Below are 17,989 nucleotides of genomic sequence, written 5' to 3'. Positions count from 1 at the left end.
TGAAAGAATGACGCAAATTGATCCAACATCGGGATGATCCTTGTTGGCTGAGGCGGTTGAGAACATGATGCACTTCGTTTTACTGGAGAGTTGCTGCTTTGAACAGAATGAAAATCATCAACATACTCCCAGTAAGACGGATCACGCTTTGTGGATCTTTGACTTCTTTTCATCGGTTTCTTCGGTGCACCTTTAGTGTTGACCTTTGACGAAGGAGGGCACATAGAGTTATGATCAGGGTATGCAATTTCTTGAAGTTTACTCTTCAGAGTTACTTTGCCAGCCACATCAAGTTCATCAAACCTTTTAGATATGATCTCTATCTCTTCCTTGATGGTGACTTCAGTCTCACATAACCCTTGGTCTGAAAAGCAAAGTCTCCTCCAGAAAAGATGGACTGACTCCAATGGGAGTTTGCCGGCAATATACCTAGAAAGCTCACATGCACAAGGAAGACCGTGCGTGCTTCTCATCACACAACCACAAGAAGAGAGATTGTTGCCGAGATAACGTAGACGGTCAACCTCAGAAGCAATCTGATTTAAAGCATCCCTTGAAACCATCCCAAGAAGCCTCTTGTATAAGGTTTTTTTATATACATGGCCAACCACATGCGTACTGGTTTCAAAGGATGCTTTAATTTCGACGTGTTGCAACGTGATCATGTTGTTCATGGCATCCCAAACACTACATAGGTATCCAACGCTATTTTGTAGTACTCTTTTGAGAGCCCAATGAGCTGATTCAACCCTACATTTAAAATACACAACAAACATGAAAATATACAACAATTAAATACCATTTAATACTTATCCTTACTAACAAATAAAATCAGTTCTTAATACCTGTTTGTTGTTGTGTTGCCTAGGTGCATGACCTTATTCGTCCATGCTGTAATAAATTTTTCCTTGTGGGGGATAATCCATGTGTCGTTAACATAGTCAATGAACATCGGCCAAGGCGAACAAGCAACTTGAAACTTCTGATGTGACTCATGGAACTCGTGTTCGGACGGACAATCAACCAAAGTACCTCAATTATCCATTACATAGTCCCACGCATTTTTTTCCCCGATTAAAGATTTGTACTTCGCCTTCACATTCTTATCAATATGAAACCTGCACAACAAATTAGTAGACTCGGGAAACACAGTTTTCACTGCATTCATCAGTGCTAGGTCTCTGTCAGTGACAATAACAAGAGGGAGGCGATCGTTTCTTAAAAATAGACCTCGAAATCGTTCCAAAGCCTATACAATATTATTAACACGCTCAGCCTCCAGATATGCAAATTCAGCAGAGAATGTCATCGCCGTTGGTGTCACTCCAACAAAGTCATGTAGTGGGAGTCTGTACCTGTTTGTTTTGTAGGTACTGTCTATAAAAAACACCAGATGACATGCATTGCATAACTTTATTGCATCTGGGTGACACCAAAACAGATCATGCACCACAACTTCATCCTTCAATCTATGCCAATGAATGTATTGATCACGTTCGAGAAGCTTCATCAGATGCTACATTTCGGTATCAGCTCCTCTTATTGAAGAACGATATGCACTTCTTGCATTGTAAATTTGCTTTATCGTGGTGCAACTGTCGGCATTGTGTTCCTTCAACGTTAGCAAGATGTTTTTCGGTTTCACCATCGACTTTGTCATATCAGCAATAATTTTCTTTTCTTCCTTAGTCAATCGTCCGGCGTATGGATGTCCAACTAAGGACTTCGCCAATTCATGATTGTGAATCCCACAGATCAACTTCACCATCCAACCTTCCCCTCCATGCACTGGTTTCCCACGAAGCCTGAAGGGATAACAACATTTCCTACTCCCGGTGTCTTTTCTAACGAATTCTTTATTTCTACACTTGTACGTACCACTCCTTTCACACCCAATTAAGACAAATGAACTTCTTCCTCTGCTACCGGTCTCTGTGTCAGACCTCATAATCACTGCAACAAATCCATTTTCATAGGCAACTGTTCGAGCCCATTGCAAAACATCATCTCGAGTAGCGAATACCTACAACGCAACCCTAACATATTAATTTTCATACAAACATCAATTCAACCAAATGACTCAAATTATCTATGATTACCTGAGACGTATTAAAAGCATTTGAACAATCCACATGTGGTTCATTCACCCCACATTCTTCTTGATTATCATAATCATAATCCATATGAACTTCTTGTGACATCGCAAAGTCATACCTCCATTGATCTTCGTTCATCTTAAAGACATATGCATCATACACAAGTACATTCAAATTATCATATAACCGCATCCAAAAATTTACTACACCTTAAATAACAAACATATTAACAGCACATATACATCATACACAACTATATTCAAATTATCATATAACCACATCCATAAATTGACTACTTATTAACTAACAAACATACTAACAACTAATACAAATGTATTCTAAATTTATAACTACATTATTTACTTAAACTAAACTTATCACTATAATAAACAACTAATAAAATATTTTTCTACCATTATACAATTAAGTTACCTAAATTATTTAATATTATACCATTATATCTAATTAAACCAATAATCCACAACATATATATATATATATATATATATATATATATATAAATTATAAAATAGAAATAAAAAAATTTGCTAATAATTTAACATTCCGGAAGAAGGTCTTCCGGAAGTTACTCACATTCTCATTCCGGACCTTCCTCCTGCTGTGCCTAAAATTTCTTCCGGATATAATTTTTACTGTTTTTCTTCTCTAAAAACTAGCTAGCCGAAAAAGATAAAATACTCATAAATGCATACCTCGGACGAAATAGGAAGAACAACCACTAACAAAACTTCAAATATGGAACACGGGACCACCAAATCTTCAAATACTTCACGGGACCACCAATTGAAAGCGCAAAAGGGACCACCACCGAAAGCAACCAACCAAAATGAAAGAAAGAAAGCGCAGTAAAAAGAAGCGTGAAAATGAAAGCGTGAACGCGTTAATTTAAAGAAAATTACACAAGGACAAAATCGTCATTACATATGCATTAAATATTATTTTATTTTTACTTATTATTATAAAATGAAAATTCTTTTTTCTTCACTTTGTTATAAAATAATAATCATTTTTTTATTATATATTAACTTTTGTAAATGTTATCATAATAAAAAATTTATATTTTTAATAAAATTTACGAATTAATTAATTTTTATGGTTTAAATTATACTAAATTGTCACACAAATTAATATTTTACATGCGCATAAAAAATAAATTATAAATATTAATCATAATTACATTCACTAATTATTTAATTATTTATGTATAATAATATTAATTATTTTATAATTTAGTTTATTCATTAAAAATAAATTATTACAAAATAAAACATTTTTTTTAAAAAAAATAACTTCCAAAAGAACCTTCTTCCAGAAGTAAAAGAACATCTTCCGGAAGAAGCTTCTTCCGGAAACATTCTGGATGAGGTCCTTCCGGAAGGAGTTTTTGAAAACTTCCGGAAATCAGAAATTCGTCTTCCGGAAGGTTCTTCCGAAAAGTTTCCGAAAAAGGATCTTCCGAAAAGTTTCCGAAAAAAGCTTCTTCCGGAATTAGATTTACTGAAGGGCAATTTCGCCACTTCACTGTTTGCTGGGTGCCCCAACAATAATGCTGGGTGCACGTAACAACTCCCTAACAGCCGTTTAGCCGTTTTCTCAAATGGGCAAACTTCTTTTTACACATTATTCTTCCGCACACATGGAATATACTAAATACTACAAAAACAATTAAAAGTATTTAGTTACATCGACAAATGTCATAACTCAACTGCTAACTATAATTTGTGCAGAAACTTCATTGTATGGTACACACATAGTCACATACACACAATAATTCCGGGCCTTTTCAACCCAGATCTACAATAAAAAAGAACCATAGCTTTCAAATGTGTACAAAACCAACGGAATGTACAAACAGCCACTATAAGTCATTGGAAATTTGTACTTTCATAATTTCCCGATTAATAACAGCTACGAAAGCAAAGCTTCTAGGCCCAATATAAATAACTCCCTTCTAGAGATATTAAAATTTATATACACATTCAATCATTTTTAACATTATTCTTATTCTTCTGCCAGCCTCATTTGCCTCTACGCCGATTTTTGGTTGCTGCACAATTCGAACAGTACCATTTTCCTTTTGGTTGTTCTTTCAGGCCAACACAACCAAAATGAAACCACTCTATTTTACACTGTCATTTTGAATAGATCAAGGAAATATGTAAGGAACGTAGGTAAAATGGATATAAAATATATGGGGAAAAAAAGATAAACAAACACACATACATTGGGGTTATCACATGCAACCATCGCTCCATAGCTAACTTGATTACAAAAGCAGTATGTGGGTTCATTTGGATCAACTGGTAACTCTAAATCCATGCCAGTTGGGTTTGCAGTGGCTTGTGCTTCTGTTGCTGCGGGTGTGACAGTCGTTTGGCGTGTTCTGGAGTAGTTGGTAATTCAAAATATGCAGATTGTAATCTTTTCTGTCATCTCTTGCTTTCTAATGTTTGATATTTTAGCATATGAAGCATAAATGCATCCATAATGGGAAAACAGAAGAAAAAAGAGAGCGCTAAAATTATAAAATAAGTACTGCTTCCACACTTCATAAACTTATATAATAAATGTTTCAAGGATAACATTGTTTTTAGACTAAAATGAAATGTGTTGTTGTTATGAAGGTAGTTATAAGGAATTATAAAATAAAATTCTGATATTTTATTTCATCAGAAGGAATTTTCTTTATGGTAAATATCTTTTGAAAACAAAAATTGGCTTCCAAATTTTTTTTCCAATTCTAGGGTTTTGTATCAGAATATGTAGTACTTGAGGATGCAGGGTTTCATACTTTCCTAAACTTAAAAGAATTAGGACCAATTGAGGTTTAACCACATATAGAGATGACTGATGACAGTAAGGTATCCAGACAGCAAACTACAAATACAAAACAACGAAGCACCATGCGATTATGTCAATGTCAAATTACGTAGGTCTCAGTAACCATAAAAGTATTAATTGAAGAAAAAGTGGGTATGCAAACATGGGATAGCAGAAGAATAACATCCATTTCTTCCTGCAAAATTCACAACTGTCTATTCATTCACTGGTCTGAGATACTGAAATGTATTCTCTATCTGAAGATAATGGGAAATAATTTCCCTGAACCTATCAATATTTCTACAATCAATGTTATGTTAACCTTGACTTCCTTATTTTCAGATAACTAGTGTCTATTTAGTCAAATGGCATCGTGCAATCCATGTAGTTAATCTCACCTAGTGGGATAAGGTTTTGTTGTAGTGTCTATACACTCCAATAATTTGGTACTAGGAAGTTAATAGGCCAAAATCTCATTTATGTCGTGTTTGGTTGAGGGGAGGGGGAAAGAAATAGAGAAAAAATTGTGTGGGTCTCACACCTCTTACATTCTACTTTAATAAGGCTGAATTGCAATTTTGATCCCCTAGTTTTCCAAATCCATGATTTTGATCCCTATGATTTTTAATTGTAACATTTGATCCCTAGTTTTATAAATTTGTGATTTTGGTCCTCCTGATAGATTATTAACTAATAATTGTGATTATTAGAGATATTAAATTAATTATAAATTAAATAAAAATTATTAATCATTAAATTTTTTAATACAAGACTAACCCTTGTGGTGTTACTGCTGGTGAAATCACATGCAACAGTGGAGGTAAAAGAGGTTTTTGCAGGGAAGAGGAGGAGCACAGTGTTGTGAAAAATTAGGATTAATAATTTTTTATTCAATTTTTTTAATAATTAATTGTTTTGATTAATTTATAATTAACTTAATAACTTAATTAATCATAATTATTTGTTAATAATCTATCAGGAGGACCAAAATCATCAATTTATAAGACTAGGGGGACCAAATGTTACAATTAAAATTTAGGGAGACCAAAATCATGGATTTGAGAAACTAAGGGGACCAAAATCACAATTTAGCCTTAATTTAAATATCTCTCTTCTATTTCCATCCTCTCAACCAAACACAACATTAGGCAGTTATTTATATATTATTTATTTTGTATTAGGAAATTGAAGGCTATGATGTGATAGCTAATATATAAGTTGTGTCAGTGTTACAGACACGTAAAGGGAATTAAGACTTTGGGTTTTGAAGTTGGAAACTCTTTATTAGGGGGAAACCATGTGTCTGTCCTCAAACCTGACCTGAAAACCAAATTATTTCTATTTTTATTCAAAATTCAGTGTGTTTATTTCTTGACTCCAACAATTAATCTTACCGCTCACAGTTTTTAGGTATCACTAACTGAATTCAAGTAACAACAATATTCTATTTCTTCACTAAGTGTGAAAGTCGGGAGAAATCCAAGTAATATTGACTCCAACAATTAATCTGACGCTCATTGTTTTTAGGTATCACTAATTGAATTCAAGTAACAACAATATTCTATTTCTTCACTAAGTGTGAAAGTAGGGAGAAATCCAGTGGGAACAGGTACAAGCTCTGTTGCTAATAATTCACAAAAAATGTTGTATAGAAATCATGGCAGTAGGCTTTTACCTTATCAAGAGTATGTTTAAAGGAGGGAAGTGGTCATTGACCAACCATTTGGGCTACTTCAAAGGTGTCCTAAAAGGAAATTAAGAGTGCTTATTTTGGGGGGAGACATGATAGGGGAGAAGGAGAATTCAAAGGGGTTGAATAGATGAAACCAAATTCAAAATTCAAATGCTGATTTGCAAGGGATAGTTTCCTTATTCTAGCCTTGAGGACAAGGCAGTTTGTGTGCCAGGGGCATTGAGGGAAGTGGTCATTGACCAACCATTTGGGCTACTTCAAAGGTGTCCTAAAAGGAAATTAAGAGTGCTTATTTTGGGGGGAGACATGATAGGGGAGAAGGAGAATTCAAAGGGGTTGAAATAGATGAAACCAAATTCAAAATTCAAATGCTGATCTGCAAGGGATAGTTTCCTTATTCTAGCCTTGAGGACAAGGCAGTTGGTGTGCCAGGGGCATTGATAGGACAAAATCTGATTTAGGCAGTTATAATTTGTATTAGGAAGTTACTTTGATAATTTATATTAATTTTGGATTAGGCAGTTATAGGTTATGATGCAACAGTTTGTGGCATATTTAGTCAAAGACTTGTAAAAGAAATTAAGGTATCAGATTGTTGTTCCTAGTGTTTTGAAGGAGGAAACTCCTTGTTAGGATGAAACACTGTCTATATTCAAGTCTAGCCCTAAAACCAAATTATTTCTATCTTAGTTCAGAATTCAATGTGTTTATTTCTCGAGTCCAACACATAACAAAGTACCATAAAGGAAGCCTAGAATCCGTATGTAGGGAATGCAAGTATGTGACAGTTGAAAAGCATAAAGGATAAGCATCACACAAGTTATAAGCTATAAGAAAATCAATCAGAATTATTTCTAGAAGAGTTACATACTTTTTTCGCCCTCCTCTACCAGTACCACTTTCATTACCCCTTCCAGATTTTGTATTACCCTCAGAACCTGAAGCAGGCACTCCAGTTATTGCAGCATTTTCTCTTTCTGTCATAAGTCATAAAATTAGGTTTCATTCATACAATGGGATTAATTTGTTGTCAAATACAATATATTTCAACCTTATCAGAAGACTATTAACAACATTTATAGACTACGAGTTGCAAAAAATGGTAGGAATGGCAGTACCACGCCGAATCTCCTCACCAAACCTTTTCAGATACTGATCAAGATGTTGTATGTGTGTATCTACCTGCAAAAAAATCATATTAATTACTAATCCTTGAAAACAAAGCAAGAAACCAGTTTGCATTAACTATACCTAAACAACAATACTTCCATATATAACTCGTTTAGCAAGCTTCCCATTGTTAAGCTAAATGAGGTGGAACAAAATGAAAGTAATTCATTAACATCATGCGTGAACCATGTTTGGACGACTATTTCATTGACACACCTGAGTGTAAAGAAAATCACTGACAACACAAACAAAAAAAGAAAAAGAAAATTGGAAAGAAAAAAGATACAGATAGCAGAGTCGTGGAAATTGGATCCTTGATCCAGCTATAACACAGTGGGTATTGCCAAAAAAACCCACAATATCACAGTCCAGGCAGATATATTCAAAGACAAACATTAACTAAGATCTTAAAACTGCATGTAACAAGATAAGTGTGGACTACCAAATCATATGCCTGGACAGCCAAGGCTACTTTTTCATCAGCAACCCTGATACTATGATTTTGCTCATCAAGCGCTTCATCAGAGAATCTAATTACTGAAGTATCAGGCGTGATGTTTCCAGACCTAACTCCTCGCCTAATATCTTCAATTTCTTGTTCACAACGCTGTTCATTTTGCCTTTGAATATCTGTTTACACACATCACAATGCTTCTGTTTAGTGGAACCCTCAGACAAGATTCAAGATGTGATATGATACAGTAGAAAACAGAGATGCACAACTGATATTATTTTCTTTTTCCTTTTTCAACACAAGAATGGGCATCGCAGATACTGATGACAGCACAAGAATGAAAAATAGAGCACTGTCCTTTGAATTTAATATCTAATACCTAATACCTAATCATATTTAAGGGTAATTGTAAGCAACATATACCATATAAATGAAAATAACATTGATAGGACATTATCAATGAAATTAACCAAAAAATAAGGTCTTCAAAATTCAGATAACGAGCTTATCATAAAAAAAAAAAAAAAAAACTTCGTACCCCATTGCCCAGAGGCTCTTCGCTATGTGAAGGTATGGGGGAGGGATGTTGTACGCAGCCTTACCCTTGCATATGCAAAGAGGCTGTTTCCGGATTCGAACCCATAACGAGCTTATCATAATGTACCAAAATTCATAGTTATTAGAATCTTACAATTCAAGATTCGATATGACTCGGCTACCTATCAATTAGTATCGTAAGATGAAACACATGACTTTAAATTTTACAATACAAGAATGAATCGGTGAGATTTCATCCTCGATAAGAATTACATGATTCAATGATTTGTTATTTTTCTTTTTTACTTTTTTTGCATGAATTCTCATAAAAGAAATTGAAAAGTCATATATAAAGCTTAAATTGTTAAATGAAAAGGAATAGAAGGAGCGCTTTTGAACTTATCTTATTTGATTACTCTACTACATTATATGTCACTCACTCATTCAATACATGCATTATATTTGGCTATTTCATTACTTCATTTCCATTCTATAAAGACAGAGGCATCACAAACTCATACACAACTGATTATTTTGTTTTACTGGCTTATGGTTAAGTTGATCTATCTATTTCTAGTTTAAAATCATTACATTGAAGTATTGAACACTATATCATCTTTTTTCTTAAGACAACAATAGCTTCGCATTTCACGATTTAATGATTGACGATTCAAATGTTAGAGGCGCATAGAAGCCAGAACCAAAAATGCTACAGCGGGAAAGCAGAAGCGAGCTATTTTGAAATTTTTCATATAGTTTACATAATGATAAAAATTACTCAAAATTAATGACATTTGATAGAAATGTGATTAGTGAAGTGGGGCCTAGGCCAAGGGTGTGGAGAGTTTATACTAGGAAAAAGACAAAAGGAATGAAAGATGATGACGTGGCTGTGAACGCATGAGAGTGGCTATAGATAGCTATTGCTGGAAGGGAATAATCAGGAAGGAATTCAGTTAGGATTTGGTGGGGTCGCCTCTGGGTGATTTGGGAGCACTGCATGCTTGGGGATTGGTTGCTATTACCAGTTTGTTATTTTTCTTTTTTTTTCTGCTCTTATCTTCCTGTAATTGTGGATCTCACAGCAATACCGTTGCAGTTTCATTACTCATATTACACTGTTATATCCATTTTATCACTATTTTTGTGCATTAAGACCCATCAATTGGTCCGACCTACCGGATCAATCTCACACAACGAAGAAGATTGTAGATGTCAAGGAAGCCTAAGATGGGTGACCGAGTTGACGCTTTGGAGACACAGATGGGGAATGTGTCAACAACGCTGCAAGAGCTCGCTCTCCAAGTGCAGCAACAAAGCTTGATTCTCGCAGAATTAAGCAAACAGATCGGAAAGAGAAGGGAGACTCAAAAGGAGGAAGCCTCTGCTGGTGACTCTGCACAGAGTGAATCTCGCCTCGCCGGGAAGAAGGTGAAAGGAAGTGTGGAGGAATTCGTCGAAGCTTTTGAGCTGTTGTCATCACAAGTTGGAAGGCTTCATGAAGAACAATACCTGGGATATTTTATGAGTGGATTGAAACCTCAAATTCGGAGGAGGGTGCGTACTCTGAATCCTCGAAATAGGATGGAGATGATGAGAATTGCAAAAGATGTTGAAGAGGAATTGAAGGAGGAAGATGACGATGGTGAGCGTCGTGAGGTGAAAAAAGGGGGGTACAAGCATGTGGGCCAGAAGGATTGGGCCGGGTTATTAATGAGGAAAGGGGGGTCTCAACCCAGGGATGCAACTCGTTCGTTTCAGTTGGGTGGGTCAAACCCGAGTCAGAAAACGGGTCCGAGTGGATCCAACACAAATTCAACTTCGTCTTTGGTTTCCTCAGCTCGCAAAAACGATGGGGGTCCGCATTCCGGCATGACGGAGAGGTGGAAGGGGATACGAAGTATCCACAATGATGAATTCGAAGAGAGGAGAGCGAAGGGTCTTTGTTTCAAATGTGGGGGAAAATACCACCCTACGTTGCATAAATGTGCAGAACGAGTTCTTAGGGTTCTAATCCTAGGAGAAGGTGAAACCATGACAGAGGAAGGGGAAATTGTAAGTATGGAGGATGTGACGGTGGAAAGTGAAGAAGAAGTGGAGGTGGAATGTAAACTGATGGGGGTATTGGGAAGCATGGGCGAGTCTCACACCATGAAGGTTGAAGGGACGATACAGAATGTGGATTTATTGGTGTTGATTGATAGTGGTGCGAGCCACAATTTCATTTCTCCCAAAGTGACTACTGCTTTGGGTCTTGTCATCACACCTACAGCAGCTAAGAGTATCAAGCTTGGTGATGGTCGTAAGGTGATAACAAATGGAGTGTGTAAAGGGGTCAATATGAAGATGGGGGGATTGAAGTGATTGTGGATGCGTTGGTGTTATATTTGTCAATACCGGCGTAGCGGAGCGGAGCGGCCGACTCTAAAAGTGGGATAGCGGATAGCGGGATGACCGCTATTCTAATGTTTTTTTTATATATGTTAAATAATTAATAATATATATATATATATATATAAGTTTTTAATATTATAAACATTATTATTTAATTATTAACATTATTATTATATATTAATATTGTTTGACTACTATTTAACTAGATATGTTAAACTTTAAAACAAAAATATAAATATATAAATAATTAATAATATATATATATATATGTTCGAAAAAAAAAAAATATATATATATATATATATGTTTTTAATATTATAAAATTACAATATTATTATATTTATTCAACATTATTTTTATATTATTTAATTATTAACATTATTATTATATATTAATATTGTTTGGCTACCATTTATTTAACTGGATATGTTAAACTTTAAAACAAAAATATAAATATATAAATAATTAATAATATATATATATATATGTTCGAAAACAAATATATATATATATATATAAGTTTTTAATATTATAAAATTATGATATTATTATATTTATTTAATATTATTTCTATATTATTTAATTATTAACATTATTATTATATATTAATATTGTTTGGCTACCATTTAACTAGATATGTTAAACTTTAAAACAAAAATATAAATATATAAATAATTAATAGTGTATATATATGTTTGAAAACAAAAATATAAATATATATATATATACATAAGTTTTTAATATTATAAAATTATGATATTATTATATTTATTTAATATTATTTCTATATTATTTAATTATTAACATCATTATTATATATTAATATTGTTTGGCTACAATTTAACTACACATTTTAAACTTTAAAACAAATATATATATATATATATATAAGTTTTTAATATTATAAAATTATGATATTATTATATTTATTTAATATTATTTCTATATTATTTAATTATTAACATTATTATTATATATTAATATTGTTTGCCTCTACAAAAGCCAACCCTAGTTTTTTTTTGTTGAATCCCAAATGGTATATTAAAACCGCGCCGCAGCACAGCCCTCAACACAGCCCTCTCTCTCTGCTGAATCCCCAAATGGTATATTAAAACTACGCCGCAACACAGCCCTCTCTCTCTCTCTCTCTAGGAAGAACAAAGCAGAAGCAACACAGAACAGAACCACCGAACCACTCAGAACCACCAGTGCTTCGAAGTAGTGACGCGAAAAACTGTTCTGCAACCCGCACCGCTCCGCCCCGCCGCGATAGCGGCCGCTCCAGCCGCTACCTGAAACCGCGCCGCTACACATGTGTCCGTCGCGGATGGATGCCGCTCCGCTCCGCCCCGCCGCTATAGCGGCCGCTACGGCCGCTATTGACAACTATGGTTGGTGTTGGAGCTAGGGGGAATGGATATGGTGTTAGGAGTTGCCTGGTTAAGCACTCTTGGGAAGGTGATTATGGATTGGAAGGCCATGACTATGCAATTTTCTTATGAAAATGAGTTGGTGAAATTGCAAGGTCAAGGAAGTAAGGTGGTCAGACAATGTTATTTGAACTCCTATCTTGAGGATACTCATAGCAGAACTGAGCTGGGCTGCTGGTGGGTTCATCTACAGTCAATGGAAGCAACCAAGTTAGTGGTTCCCAAAGGCTTAAAACCTATATTAGAAGAATTCCAGGAAGTGTTTGGAAACAACATTCAGCTACCTCCTGAGAGGAGTCAGGTGCATTGGATTAAGCTTTATCCTGATCATGGTGCCATTAATGTTAGACCCTAGAGGTACCCTCATCACCAAAAAGAAGAAATTGAAAAGCAAGTGTCAGAACTCTTGAAAGCTGGAGTCATTCAGCCGAATATGAGTTCATTTTCAAGTCCTGTGTTATTAGTCAAAAAGAAAGACAAGAGCTGGAGAATGTGTGTAGACTACAGGGCCTTAAATAAAGCTACAATACCAGATAAGTACCCAATCCCTATAGTTGATGAGTTGTTAGATGGATTATATGGAGCTACTATGTTCTCTAAAATCTGGATATCATCAAATTAGAGTGCATGAGGATGACATCCCTAAAACGGCGTTTAGAACACATAACGGCCACTATGAATATTTAGTAATGTCTTTTGGACTAATGAATGCCCCAGCTACCTTCCAAGCCACCATGAATGACATTTTTCGGCCTTATTTGAGAAAGTTTGTCTTGGTATTCTTTGATGATATTCTGATTTACAGTAGAGATATCGAGGAACACCAAATGCATTTGAGGATGGTTTTGTTTGTTTTAGTTGAGCATTGTTTTGTGGCAAATCAAGCAAAGTGTAGGTTTGGTTGTGCTCAAATTGATTATCTTGGCCATATCATTTCTGGAGAAGGTGTGGCAGTGGACCCTGAAAAGGTGAAGTGTATTCTTGCATGGCTCACACCAAAGAATGTGAAGGGGGTACGTGGTTTTTTGAGTCTCGCAGGGTATTATAGAAAGTTTATCCAGGATTATGGTAAAATAGCAAAACCTCTCACCGAATTGACTAAGAAAGACAATTTTTCTTGGGGAATAGAAGCTGTCAAGGCCTTTGAGGAGATGAAGGGGATCATGACTTCCCCCCCTGTGCTAATTCTTCCAAATTTTGATTTACCTTTTGAAGTTGAGTGTGATGCGGCTGGCAGAGGTATAGGTGCTGTTCTAATGCAGCAGAGACGACCTATTGCTTTCTTCAGTAAAGCTTTATCTGATGGGAATCTGGCAAAATCTGTCTATGAGAAGGAATTGATGGCCCTTGTGCTTTGTATTCAGCACTGGAGACATTATTTATTGGGCAGAGAATTTATTGTGCACACAGATCATAAAAGCTTGAAGCATTTTTTACAACAGAGAGTTTCATCTCCAGATCAGCAGTGTTGGTTGGCCAAACTGCTAGGCTATCAATTTGAAGTTAAGTACAAGCCTGGCTTAGAGAATAGAGCCGCTGATGCTCTGTCCAGATGTCATGGTGAGGTAAAAATGAATTCTATTATTTCTTTTCCCTTGTGGGCTGATAGACAGAAACTTTTGGATGAAATAACTAATGACCCGTACATACAAAAGTTACTGAAAGAAGTGCAGGAGTCTCATGATGTTAGACCTGGGTTTCAAGAGAAACATGGAGTTTTACTTTATCATGGCAGGATGGTGATTTCCCCCCGAATCACCCTCTATTCCTTGGCTATTGGAAGAATTTCATAGTACTCCTGCTGGAGGGCACTCAGGTTTTCTGAGAACATACCGAAGACTGGCAGATTCCTTATATTGGGTGGGGATGCAGAGGAGTGTAAGAGATTATGTTAGATCTTGTGATGTTTGTCAAAGACAAAAATATAGTGCTACTACTCCTGGTGGTTTGTTACAGCCTCTACCTATTCCTAATGGTGTGTGGGAGGACTTGTCCTTAGACTTTATCACTGGGTTGCCTAAGTCTAAGGGTTATGCGGCGGTGTTAGTGGTTGTGGATAGACTATCTAAGTATAGTCATTTTGTTTTACTCAAACATCCATATACTGCTAAGTCAATTGCTGAGCTCTTTGTTAAAGAAGTGGTGAGACTTCATGGAATTCCAAGTTCTATAATCAGTGATAGAGATCCTTTATTTGTGAGTCATTTCTGGATGGAGCTGTTTAAGTTACAGGGTACTAAGCTGAAAATGAGTTCAGCATATCATCCGGAAACAGATGGTCAAACGGAGGTGGTTAACAGGTGTCTGGAAAGTTATCTACGGTGCTTTGCTTCTGATCATCCAAAGACTTGGTCATTGTGGGTCCCTTGGGCTGAGTTTTGGTACAACACTACCTTTCATGTGTCTATTGGGAAGACTCCGTTCGAGGTGGTATATGGGAGGCAACCTCCTGCATTGTTGAGATTTTTGTCTAATGAGACTAAGGTGGCAGCTGAGGCATTGTAGTTGAGTGAAAGAGATGAGGCTTTGAATCAACTCAAACTCCACTTGCTCAAAGCTCAGGAACAAATGACAAGGTATGCTAACAAGAAGAGGAGGGACTTGTGTTTTGAAGTTGGAGAATGGGTCTTTCTGAAACTTAGACCCATAGACAACAATCAGTGGTAAAAAGAATTCATCAGAAACTCGCTGCAAGATTCTATGGACCTTTCCAGGTGGCGGATAAGATTGGCAAAGTAGCTTACAGGTTGAAACTTCCATCAGCATCTATAATTCATCCAGTTTTTCATGTGTCATTACTTAAGCGAGCTGTTGGGAACTATCAGGTACAGGGAGAGTTACCTAAAGATTTGGAAGTGACTGAGGAGACTGATGTGTACCCAGACAAGGTGTTGGGTTCAAGAGTCATAATACAGGGGGGTAATGAGGTTCAGTAGACCTTGATACAATGGAAAAATAAAGCTTTAGAGGATGTGACATGGGAGGATAATGAAGTCTTGCATTGCCAGTTTCCAGAATTTTGCCTTAAGGACAAGGCATTGTCTAAGGAGGTGGGACTTGATAGAAATGTGATTAGTGAAGTGGGGCCTAGGCCAAGGGTGTGGAGAGTTTATACTAGGAAAAGGACAAAAGGAATGAAAGATGATGACGTGGCTGTGAACGCATGAGTGGCTATAGATAGCTATTGCTGGAAGGGAATAATCAGGAAGGAATTCAGTTAGGATTTGGTGGGATCGCCTCTGGGTGATTTGGGAGCACTGTGTGCTTGGGGATCGGTTGCTATTACCAGTTTGTTATTTTTCTTTTTTTTTCTGCTCTTATCTTCCTGTAATTGTGGATCTCACAGCAATACCGTTGCAGTTTCATTACTCATATTACACTGTTATATCCATTTTATCACTATTTTTGTGCATTAAGACCCATCAACATTCATAATTAACAATAGAAAGTCATAGGTATCTTAAACAAAACATACAAGTAAATACCAACAAAAGTCAAATACAAGTTTCCTAAATAGGAATCGTCATCTTCTAATTCAAAGTCATCTTCTTTAAAATTTTCACTACTATTACAGCAGTAGATCCCCCAAAAAAGCCCTAACTTCTTTGTTCAATGGACCTTTCTGGAATCAACACAGTGTTGCTATAGCACTGCTATGACCACTATGGTCACTACACTAAACTGCTACACAATGGCAGCCCCTGTAGCAGGCAGGGGCAGCTCCGCATCACTACGCTGCTATAGCACACTATTTAAAAACCCTGGTTTTGACACAAACTACCAAGACTCCAGTGCTTGTTGGCATTGTTCCAGCCAATCCCAGCAATTTCCATCAAAGCCTTGGCATACCCACTTCTCTATTTTGTATGTACTCAGACTGTCAATTGTTTGCACATCCTTTACTTCCTTCAGTTTTCACATAAGTCCTAAGAAAGGTCTGTGCCCTCTCTCTGCCCCTGTTCTGTTGCACGCCCTTCTTATTTTTATTTTTTTGTGTTCATCCTAAGTCCTCCTTCTGTTCTACCACTCACCCCTTTGTCCTATGTTTGTGTTCTGTTCTGATTGTATTTTGCTAACTTCATTAGCCACCCTAAAAATAGTTGTAGCATCATCCACTAGGAGGCTTACACTTATTAAATTTCTTGATTTTTTTCTTAATGACTTGTGCAGTTAGCTGGAAAATGTAACTTCTGATTATTAGTTTAAAAGTACTTTTCATTTTTTGTATTTTTTTAATTTGAGCATTATTTATGTGTAATATAAACTATTCAGCTTGTATATATACTCATCAAAATATTGGTAATCCTGCTATAGCTTTTTCAGGGCTAACTGTTACGTGCTCCTATCCGCGATCAATAACTATGTTTCTGGTTTGTGTATGCCAACCATTCACATATTATATCAAATGACTGATATCAAACTAGCATCCTGCTTACTTTTGCAACATAGACTGCGATAAATTGATATCAGTAATAAGTTTTTGAATCCTGGAAACCATGGCAGAAATAACCTAGGCATAATGGACATTACAATTCCATGGGAAGTTCAACCATTATCATACCACTTAATCACATTAGACACACAATCTAAGAGAAACTTGTACTCAGTTCACCAACAGAGCCAATGATAATCAGAGGCACTGAAATTTATTAAACCCACATAGCATTTTTAAAATTTGATTAGTTTTTCTCCCACTAACAATGATATATGATCAAAGAACCAAAAGAAAAAAACAAGAAAAGATATTGGGTCTTAAATAATTATGGTTTCATTCGTAAAAGGAGCTATAAAAAAATAAATAAAATTACAGAATTACAATTACCATGTAAGCTCTTATCTAGGTCACGCAACAACGCATACTTCTTCTGAAGAATAACTGGCAGTGAATCCAAATCTGCAGAAAAACACAAAGTTGTTTGTTAATGCCAAAATAAAGGCACAGACACGTAATTGAAACCCTAAAAATTCTAGATTTGTGCAGACAGAGAGAAGGGAAGAGATTACTGGCTTGAAATTCTTCAAGAAACGACATTAGGGTTTGTGGAAGAACGCTCGACCGGAGAACTCAATTTCAGTCAGTTTAAGATGGAGAAAAACACACGATCGTTTCTGTAACAATTCTCAATTTCTCATTTTCAATCAATCACAAAAAGAATAAGAAAAAAAATTGATTTTTTTAACGACTTTTAAAATAATTTAAACGTATTTTGATTCTATTACATTCTTAATATATACACATTAAATTTTAAATAAAATCTATTATCAATTACTATTAAATAAATAAACAAGGTGGCCTTTTACGTTATCTCTCAAAAAAATATAAATAAATAAACTATCAGTCTTGTTTTATATTCTCATTTTATCTCTTAAGTCA

The 17,989-nt window shown here is 35.6% G+C and overlaps 1 protein-coding gene across 2 annotated transcripts; it reads right to left on the bottom strand.

The window, feature by feature from the left end:
• Positions 1-3,791: 3,791 nt before the first annotated feature.
• On the bottom strand, positions 3,792-17,759 carry LOC114372013 (PHD finger protein ING1-like). Of its 2 annotated transcripts, none has more exons than XM_028329382.1 (7): positions 17,620-17,759; positions 17,438-17,509; positions 8,243-8,430; positions 7,767-7,812; positions 7,502-7,607; positions 4,341-4,500; positions 3,792-4,246 (listed from the first exon to the last, which is right to left on the bottom strand). In XM_028329382.1, exons 1-7 carry the CDS (start codon positions 17,645-17,647, stop codon positions 4,136-4,138), a joined length of 711 nt encoding a protein of 236 aa, XP_028185183.1. In that variant the 5' UTR covers positions 17,648-17,759; the 3' UTR covers positions 3,792-4,135. The 2 variants fall into 2 exon arrangements, with proteins under 2 accessions (XP_028185183.1, XP_028185181.1); XM_028329380.1 differs by having other exon boundaries at positions 7,749-7,812; positions 17,620-17,757.
• Positions 17,760-17,989: the final 230 nt, after the last annotated feature.

This window comes from Glycine soja, chromosome 10, assembly GCF_004193775.1.
Source record: "Glycine soja cultivar W05 chromosome 10, ASM419377v2, whole genome shotgun sequence".
NCBI lineage: Eukaryota > Viridiplantae > Streptophyta > Magnoliopsida > Fabales > Fabaceae > Glycine > Glycine soja.
The sequence above is the reverse complement of the archived record's forward strand: the minus strand, read 5'-3'. Positions and strand labels throughout refer to the sequence as shown.

Excerpts from the sequence above, each read along its gene's own strand:
- LOC114372013 (XM_028329380.1), bottom strand. The coding sequence starts at position 17,647 with ATGTCGTTTCTTGAAGAATTTCAAGCCA. Across the intron at positions 17,510-17,619 it reads TCTTGAAGAATTTCAAGCCA|ATTTGGATTCACTGCCAGTT; the intron begins GTAATCTCTTCC and ends GTTTTTCTGCAG. Across the intron at positions 8,431-17,437 it reads CCTAGATAAGAGCTTACATG|ATATTCAAAGGCAAAATGAA; the intron begins GTAATTGTAATT and ends GTGTGTAAACAG.